The 9,674-nt window shown below is 41.0% G+C and overlaps 3 protein-coding genes across 3 annotated transcripts in view; all 3 read right to left on the bottom strand.

Moving 5' to 3' along the window:
- On the bottom strand, nucleotides 1-1,285 carry LOC108579679. The gene is made up of 3 exons (XM_017943305.1): nucleotides 1,241-1,285; nucleotides 674-1,016; nucleotides 1-341 (listed from the first exon to the last, which is right to left on the bottom strand). Exons 1-3 carry the CDS (start codon nucleotides 1,283-1,285, stop codon nucleotides 1-3), a joined length of 729 nt encoding a protein of 242 aa, XP_017798794.1.
- A 171-nt stretch (nucleotides 1,286-1,456) lies between these two features.
- Nucleotides 1,457-5,842, bottom strand: LOC108579578. Its single transcript, XM_017943188.1, has 6 exons — nucleotides 5,814-5,842; nucleotides 4,398-4,584; nucleotides 2,697-2,768; nucleotides 2,547-2,633; nucleotides 2,130-2,472; nucleotides 1,457-1,797 (listed from the first exon to the last, which is right to left on the bottom strand). Exons 1-6 carry the CDS (start codon nucleotides 5,840-5,842, stop codon nucleotides 1,457-1,459), a joined length of 1,059 nt encoding a protein of 352 aa, XP_017798677.1.
- A 2,397-nt stretch (nucleotides 5,843-8,239) lies between these two features.
- The window catches only part of LOC108579488, a 2,611-nt gene continuing 1,176 nt past the window's right edge, over nucleotides 8,240-9,674 (bottom strand). Inside the window, exon 3 of the mRNA XM_017943068.1 lies at nucleotides 8,240-8,326. Coding sequence (XP_017798557.1) covers nucleotides 8,240-8,326 — 87 coding nt within the window. The remainder of the gene's footprint in view (nucleotides 8,327-9,674) is intronic.

Below are 9,674 nucleotides of genomic sequence, written 5' to 3'. Positions count from 1 at the left end.
CTAATCTTGGAAGGATATCCTCCCGCTTCTCGGTGCAATTTTGTTCTGAATCGGAGGATCCTCTTCGTACCCTAATTTATCTGCCACATTTGGTCGAATTTTCTGCTGCAGTCGTGTCCTGTCGTAGTGATATTTGTACGGACTCTCGTCTTTAGGAGCGATTTTGTTTTGTATCGTGATTTGAGTGTTGGTTGGCCGAGAACCGGAATATGTACCGAATCCAGCTGTGATTCCGTGCCATTGGTAATTCGTGTCCTCTTCTACGTTCTCGTGGACCTCGTAGGTGTTCTGATGGTTGTTCATGACACCTTGACCACCTTGTATACCTGAAAATGTATTTCCTGGAGAATTTGGGAAGTTGTTATTTGGTGTAGAAGTGAATTCTTTCCGAGCGGATTCGCATGATTGATCCGATGTCACCGAGGTTCGATCGCGATTGCAAAAGGTAATCGACAGTAATGAAGAAAACATTTCTAAACATCTTCTCTAAAAATTGTACATTCCGTTCCACAATCTGAGTCGCTGATAACCCAAATTTAGCAGCAGATGCGACGTAAAATAAATAAAATAAAATAAAAATAACGAAAATTATTTCGATGATTTTTTATGAGTTTTCAAATGTCGGAAGAAATTCTTTTCTGCACCGAATAGACGTGTATAGTGAGATGTGTACCATGATCTCCATGTCCACCATGACTTCCATGTCCACCGTGACCCCCATGTCCACCAAAAGCACCTTGAATACCACCTACAATTCCATGATTGCTAACAAGAACAGACAAAGCGTTCAAACCAAACGGATCTTTCTGGTTAAGCTTGAAAGTCCTCTTCGTCTGCTGCTGTTTGAAACGTTGCTGCTGATGTTGCTCCCTCTGCAGCCTCTGTCGTTCTTTCTGGGCCATCATCCTATCTCTTCTATCCTGTCGCAGTCGTTGCACTTCGTCGGCACTCAGACGCCTCTGACCGGTAGTTGCCTTCACCAGATTTCCAACCGCCTCCAGAGTTGAAACAGGGATCTACAGAAAAGGAAGATTTAGGAGAGATAAAAGAAAAGTTTGAATAGAGTAACGCTCTGGCTGTTTACGACTGAGTTACAGCGTTGATAGTCGTGCTACGTATTTCGTTAACCAAACATTTTGTGTTTTATATTTGCGAAATAAGTAAGGTGTAGATACAGTAAACTCCCGTGTAACGCGGTTGTAGCTTCCCGTGGACCTCAATTCTTTCGGTAACGCTCAACTAAAGTAGATTTAATTTTGAAATGCGGGCAATTCTTGTATTTCATTGTTTGCCGCGTTGGACGAGGAATCGCGTTACATGAAAGCAGTAGTCTTTGGCGCGTTATACGGGGGTCTGTTGTGTAAAGAAGAAAATGTGAATACGAAGTTCGATTATCACTGTTAATTATGTCTTATTAAATGTAAGTCTATTGGCGCCGATAAGAATTAATTTCCTTCTAATCTTGGAAGGATATCCTTCCGCTTCTCGGTGCAATTTTGTTCTGAATCGGAGGATCCTCTTCGTACCCTAATTTATCTGCCACATTTGGTCGAATTTTCTGCTGCAGTCGTGTCCTGTCGTAGTGATATTTGTACGGACTCTCGTCTTTAGGAGCGATTTTGTTTTGTATCGTGATTTGAGTGTTGGTTGGCCGAGAACCGGAATATGTACCGAATCCAGCTGTGATTCCGTGCCATTGGTAATTCGTGTCCTCTTCTACGTTCTCGTGGACCTCGTAGGTGTTCTGATGGTTGTTCATGACACCTTGACCACCTTGTATACCTGAAAATGTATTTCCTGGAGAATTTGGGAAGTTGTTATTTGGTGTAGAAGTGAATTCTTTCCGAGCGGATTCGCATGATTGATCCGATGTCACCGAGGTTCGATCGCGATTGCAAAAGGTAATCGACAGTAATGAAGAAAACATTTCTAAACATCTTCTCTAAAAATTGTACATTCCGTTCCACAATCTGAGTCGCTGATAACCCAAATTTAGCAGCAGATGCGACGTAAAATAAATAAAATAAAATAAAAATAACGAAAATTATTTCGATGATTTTTTATGAGTTTTCAAATGTCGGAAGAAATTCTTTTCTGCACCGAATAGACGTGTATAGTGAGATGTGTACCATGATCTCCATGTCCACCATGACTTCCATGTCCACCGTGACCCCCATGTCCACCAAAAGCACCTTGAATACCACCTACAATTCCATGATTGCTAACAAGAACAGACAAAGCGTTCAAACCAAACGGATCTTTCTGGTTAAGCTTGAAAGTCCTCTTCGTCTGCTGCTGTTTGAAACGTTGCTGCTGATGTTGCTCCCTCTGCAGCCTCTGTCGTTCTTTCTGGGCCATCATCCTATCTCTTCTATCCTGTCGCAGTCGTTGCACTTCGTCGGCACTCAGACGCCTCTGACCGGTAGTTGCCTTCACCAGATTTCCAACCGCCTCCAGAGTTGAAACAGGGATCTACAGAAAAGGAAGATTTAGGAGAGATAAAAGAAAAGTTTGAATAGACAGAATGTACAACGATGTTTCTGTACCTGTAAGACACTGTCGATGGCCTGAGAATTTTCTGGACTGAAATTCTGCGCCGCAGCTGCAGTCTGCCTGATTGCTGTGATTGGAATCTGAAGTAGAAAGTTCATTCGAGTTGCAGCATCGGAAACACGACGAGGAAGTGAAGTACTCACGTTGAAAATGCTGTCTATTACGTGTCCACCTTGCCCGGAATCATCTTGGCGCTTTGCACGCTGAAGAACGAGCTGAAATTTGAAATTCAAAGTGGAGAGTGCGACGACGCCACTCTCGGCTGTGTCGCGAAGTGTGATAAGCTTGTCGCAGATAGGGAAAACGCTTATTACGAATTCGTAAATGCGGGTAAGAATATTGCGCTCTTCCAACAGCTTTCACTTTTCTGCATATAAAGAGCGCCGCGCGATTTTCTGCAGGATCTTTGCCTTGTATAAAGGTCAGCGCGCACTCTGTACAGGCGTCGCTGTTATTTTATTGGACGCGTGGCTGGGATTTAAACGCGTTTTGATAGATTGGACAATTTCTGGGTGAATATTTCGAGATTTACGAAGGCGAATCTGAAAGTTTTTATTTGAAAATTCGAATTTCAATGTTCGTTACTTAAAAAGTCGAATTCAGAGATTCAAATTTAAGTACCTAATTAATTTAAATATTCAAATCCTGAAATTTAAATTCAGCCAACGAAATTCGAAGTATTTAAAACTTAAATTCAGTCGATGAAGTTCAAAATATTCGAATTTGAAGTTGAACCAATGAAATTCGAAATATTGAAAATTTGACTCAGCCAGTGCCATTAAAGTGAGCACCGTTTGAATTGGACCAATTAAATTCGAGATATTTGGATTTCAAGATTAACCAATGAAATTCAAAATTTTGAAAATTCCAACTCAGCCAATGCCATTAAAGTGAGCACCGTTTGAATTGGACCAATCAAATTCGAGATATTTGAATTTCAAGATTAACCAATGAAATTCAAAATTTTGAAAATTCGAACTCAGCCAATGCCATTAAAGTGAGCACCGTTTGAATTCGACCAATCAAATTGAAATTATTCGTGTTTGAAAATAATCCAATGAAATTCGAAATATTGAAAATTCGAACTCAGCCAATGCCATTAAAGTGAGCACCGTTTGAATCCGACCAATAAAATTCGAGATATTTGAATTTCAAGATTAGCCAATGAAATTCGAAATATTGAAAATTCCAACTCAGCCAATGCCATTAAAGTGAGCACCGTTTGAATTGGACCAATTAAATTCGAGATATTTGAATTTCAAGATTAGCTAATGAAATTCGAAATATTGAAAATTCCAACTCAGCCAATGCCATTAAAGTGAGAACCATTTGAATGCGATCAATAAAATTCAAATTATTCGAGTTTGAAAATAAACCAATCAAATTGAAATTATTCGAGTTCGAGAATTAACCAATGAAATTGAAACTACTCAAAATTTGACTTCTGCCAATCAAATTAACCCTAGTGCGGTCTTCGGGTCTTTTTCGACCCACTGTCTTCTTTATTTTTAATATCTTTCGCTGTTATCAAGTTTTCTTAACATTATATTAAAAGTTTATTGTGTAGGTTCATATGACGTGCTGATAAAAATTGTTACTCACAATTATCAAAAATAAATAAGAAATGTCATTGGGTCAAAAATGACCCAAAGACCTTAAGTGTGTAGTTGAACAGAAGAACGCACTAGGGTTAAATAAATTTAAACTTCTACCAATGAAATTCAAACTGTTCAAGATTTAAAGTCACCCAAACAAATTCAAACTATACAAACTTAAGTATTCAAATACGAAAATTAAATTTTACATTCAAATTTAAAATGTAACACAAACACAAAAAAACTCACAGCCTCAGATGCCACCAAACACATGACTACGCCAAAGAAAACGCAACTGGTCCCAGACATTCCTCTACCTTCTCCGTGCATCGCTCTATCGATCTTCGCGTTCGACAAACTGCAAGACAGGTCGACGATCGTCCGATCTATAAGGGTAACTGCAAGATCCCACTCGGACCATCGACCAATCGCAATGCTGAATCGTAAAATCGAACACCTTTATTGACCACCGGGCCTTTCCATTTCACGTAATCTTCTTACGCACTTTTCAGCCCCTCCTTTGTCCTCTTTTACCCAACGACCGTGTTACTTTTACGCGTACGCAATGGCGTAGACGGAAAGTTACTCGCGAAAGCAACAATGAAATACACAAAGAAGAAAGACTATCAATCGACAAACAAAGAAGAAAACAGAAGAAAATTGAATCCGCAAACGATCGGATCTCCTCTTCGCGACCCACGAAAGAGGACTGATCGTTCAATCCTCGATCCATCTCGATGATCCACATATAAGGGCGAGTCCAGGGATCCCACGCCATGCTTCGACCAATCGAAACCGACCAAACGTGCTTTCTACTCACCACAATCCCGCTTCTCGAATTCGCGTCTGATCTTTACTGTCCCATTTCACTGATCACGCCGCTATTATATATTCCGGCGTGGGTCGTGCGGGACCGTATTACATAAATATCGGACGATGCTCCTTGCATGTGACGTAACCGTTGCCTGTATAACACGCCATTGATCTTTTGTCTGTTTTGAAACTGGCCTCGGGTGTCCTTGGTTCCGTCGCGAAACTGTGTTCCATCGGTTTGATCGAATTATTTCGGTGCCGCGACAATTTTACGATTAAACAGATTTTAACCCTTTACTTTACTGAAAAAGAGAACATTTTTTTTTGAGTGGGATCGTTATTTCCCTGGGTTGTCATTCAAATATTTTTCGCGTTCGGTAGGAACTTGTGGGATGGCTTGATACAACGCGTCGACTCTGTTCCTTTGTTCGTTTGCTTTTCCACCACCACACGTGTATGTTCTTTTGGAGATTTTCCAATGAAAATGGTTAGCTCATCGAGGATTTTCGCGACGAGACACACAACCTTCTTCTTACGCCTCTTAACCAGGGGTCGTAACTTCGAAAATGTCGGGATCCCTCGAGAATTATGAAGTTATAAAAAATAGAAGATGGAACGAAAATGGTAAGCAAATATGTGATAGATATGATTTATTTCATATTTTCGTGTCGAAAACCGTACTGGTATCAACCGAATGATTATTAATCTTAATAATGCCATCTCATGTATTGATCTATTTAATTCAACACCTCCTTCTCTTAAACGATCACTGCTTAGCTTGCCACTTAAATGACTTCAACCACTTTAATCACCTTAATTTTTAGTCATATTTACTTTATACAAAATTCCTACCTCACTATGTCACTATTATCGTGTATCATACTTCTAGCGACCAGCTACAGCGAAGAACATTTGGCGAGCAGGCTACCAGCACGGTTTATGACGTGCGCGCTAGAAAAGCTATCTTTGAGGAAACCGTTTTTAGCTTATTTAATTTCTAGAAATTCGACAATGCATGACGGCCTCAATAGCAAATAGCCGCATCATAAACCAAGGGTTTCCGAGAGGTCCGCCGTACGAGGCCGAGATGCCCGGACCGGCAAGTCACGAGTACTTGACCTGGAGGAAACTCAGCACTGCGGTCCCCGAAAAAGCGCGCCAAGGGCGCAAGGGACACGCAGCGACTCAGAAAGAAATTACTTGATTGGTTAACACCGATGCGACGGGTTAACCAGTCAGGGATGATTAACACGCAACCGAAAGGCAGTAGGAAAAAAGCGAGGCGACAGGAGAGCAATCTTGCACGGACCTCCAGAGCCGTCAGCCAACGTTTAATAAAGATCTCACTACAACCGTGTGGGTACATAGCGTAACCCTAGTCACGCCTTATTATTCGTAACCACATTACTTCATACTAATGGGCCATTTCCCGTATAAATAAATAAATAAATAAATAATAGTTTCGTTCTACTTTCGGGAATCCCGACAATCTCGAATCACGAGATATGTACTTTCGGGAACCCGACATTTTCGGGTCCTCGCACACCCCTGCTCTTAACCCTTTCGATACTAACGATGACTTTAGTGGTCCATCGTTGGACGCTTTCTGTGAACTAGCGGCGACTATAGTCGTTCACAAGGAGTTCGCAAAAAATTGCGAATTTAAAATCGCGAGATTTAGGCGATCGAGTGGCGGCCTGGTCTTTGTCACCCAGATCAGTCACCGAAAGTTTACGAGAGATAAAGACATGAAGAATCGAAATAGGTAAAATACCTTAGCCTTTTCTAGCTTGAAATGCTGCGCTGTAGCTCTATCCGTGGCGATTCGAATCTGAAGTAGAATGTTCGTTTCAGTTTGAAAGTGTTGAAAATACGACGAGGAAATTGTGTACTCACGTTGTCACGCCGCCGTGGCTACGCCGCTCTCGGTTGTAGGAAAAGTGTGATAAACTTGTCACAGACGAGGACCACGCAGTTGCAAATTCGTAAATATAGATATGAATATATCGCTCCTCGACAGCTTTCACTTTTCTACATATAAAGAGCGTCACACACGATTTTCTTCGTGATCCTTGTGTTGTACAAAGGTCAGCTGTCTTCTAAATAGGCGTCGCCGCATTTTTATTGCTTGTGCAGTTGTGCTCCGAACGCGGATCGGAAGCTTTGTGAGGCAATCTTCTTTCAAAAATGCAAATTTTACACTTGAAATTTGAATACAGGTAACCCCCATGTAACACGGTACGAGAATTGGGGACAACCCTCGTGCAACACGGCATCCTAGAACACGGTTTGAGAATTAGGGAAATACCCGGACAATATGGAACATAATAGGAGCTTTTAAAAGCCACAGATATTTCATTTTTTCATTATTGGAACTTACCCCCTTTTTTGTACCAGTTCTCTGTTTCACATAACACGAATTCGCATAACGCGCCATTTTTTAGGAACCTAACAACCGTGTTATACGAGGGTTATTTGTATTTGGAAATTCGAAATTAGGGATTCAAGCTTAAATACTCAATTCTGAGAATTCGAAATGTTCCAATTGAAATTATTGACAGTCGAATACAGAGATTCAAATTTGAACGTTTTAATTGAAAAATTACCAATTACAAATTGAAGAATTAAATCTGAGAAATTCAAAATTATAAGTTAAAGAATTGAAACTGAGAAATTCCAAATTATAAGTTAAAGAATTAAAGGTGAGAAATTCAAATTTAAGAATGGAAATATTCGAATGAAAAAAAGAAGTTGGAACAGTGTCTCTAGCTACGTGTTCACAAAACATCACTATCCTCCGTCTGCAAAGGGTTAATACTGTCTGAGAATACCTGTAGCACTGTTTCGCGTCAGCGCATTTTGGGTTAACTAGATAACCCCTGCTCTTCACTCTCTCCTTTCACTGATTACGCTACCGTAATTGCGTCTGGATCGCAGTGGATCATATTTACACAAACATCGAACGTAACAAGTGCCATTGATCTTTCGTGCCTCTTGAAACAGGTCTCAGGTATCCTTAGATCCTTAGCAATATTCTCCGAACTATACTCTATCACCTTGTTCGAGTTATTTTGGTTGCACGACAATTCGAGTTATTTCGGTTCCACGACAATTCGAAGCTGACAATTTTCATACGAATTTCGGTTTAATTCCAATGGTAAAAAATAGTTAATTACACGTTCTAGTGGGTGAAACTTAGATCATAAATAGCTATCGTAAGCTTCAGTCTTTGGCTGCAAGAAGAATGTACACTTGTCGAAAGAAGAGTCTCAGCGTTCTCAGTATGCATCTGGGTTGTCTTTCAGATAGATTCCTACTTGGTTTCCTAGATCCTTTTGGAACTCTTTCACCGTAATGTCTGATTGCTGGAAACAGACATTCTGGTTTTTGAGTCTGGATGACACAGAAATAATTAATAGTGATAATATATAATATTAATAATAAATGAATATTTTCATTTACAGAACTCCGTAAACGGTTCAATTTTTCTTCAACAATGCCGCGGCAGAAGTTTCACGAATTAAACAAAAATTGAATACGTTTCACGGAAAAGTAATTTACCACTTTCCCCGAAATTTCCTCGAAAAATATTACTAATAAATTAATATTTTCACATATCTGTCTTGAAATAAATTTACAAAACTATAAACAGTTCACAAATCCCATGACAGAAGTTTCACGAATTAAACAAAAATTGAATACGTTTCACGGAAAAGTAATTTACCACTTTCCTCGAAATTTCTTCAAAAAATATTAATTATAGTGAAAAAGTTACGATTGAAAGAAGAGACGCGAAATCACCTCGTACCCATGTCACACGCGGCTCAAGACACGAATGTGTTAACACTTTATCTACCGCTCATAGTTGGGCACGAATTCGTCGCTATTATCAGCCCCGATTTCGACTATTTCGCGGAAATAGTGTGTAGTATCGGGGCCTCTATACCCGAAAATAGGAAACCTCGAAGGGAGAATAGAGACGGAGTGGTTGGCGTAGCGCACAAAGCTTTGGCTTGCTAAGCCGAAGGTCCCGGGTTCGATTCTCGTTTGGTCCCTCAAACTTTTTCCGTCGTTGGTTCCTACAAATGGTTGGAGGCTCGCCCGGGATGGAGGTATCTACGACTGCACGAAGCCAGGCGCTGTGAGATGAAAACATGTGAGAGGGTTGCACGTCTCTCAAAAAAGAGTTGAGAAACAGTTTCGGCTGAGAGTGCCACTGTGTGGGGAAGTGTATCCGAGGGGTGTTGAGTTTGTTGAGTTGTGTTGCACTGAGGACAGGATGGCCGAGTGCAGTATCGAGGCCTCCATACCCAAATAGGAAACCTCGAAGGGACAATAGAAAGGGAGTGGTTGGCGTAACGCACAAAGCTTTGGCTTGCTAAGCCGAAGGTCCCGGGTTCGATTCTCGTTTGGTCCCTCAAACTTTTTCCGTCGTTGGTTCCTACAAATGGTTGGAGGCTCGCCCGGGATGGAGGTATCTACGACTGCACGAAGCCAGGCGCTGTGAGATGAAAAATGTGAGAGGGTTGCACGTCTCTCAAAAAAGAGTTGAGAAACAGTTTCGGCTGAGAGTGCCACTGTGTGGGGAAGTGTACCCGAAAGTGTTGAGTTGAGTTGTGTTGCACTGAGGACATTCAAGGGCGAATGTCAATTCAGGATGGCCGAGTGTAGTATCGGAGCCTCCATACCCAAATAGGAAACCTCGAAGGGAGA

This window comes from Habropoda laboriosa, unplaced genomic scaffold (assembly GCF_001263275.1).
Source record: "Habropoda laboriosa isolate 0110345459 unplaced genomic scaffold, ASM126327v1 scaffold10, whole genome shotgun sequence".
Classification (NCBI taxonomy): Eukaryota; Metazoa; Arthropoda; class Insecta; order Hymenoptera; family Apidae; genus Habropoda; species Habropoda laboriosa.
Note: the sequence above shows the minus strand (reverse complement) of the source record. Positions and strands in the feature narration are given on the sequence as shown.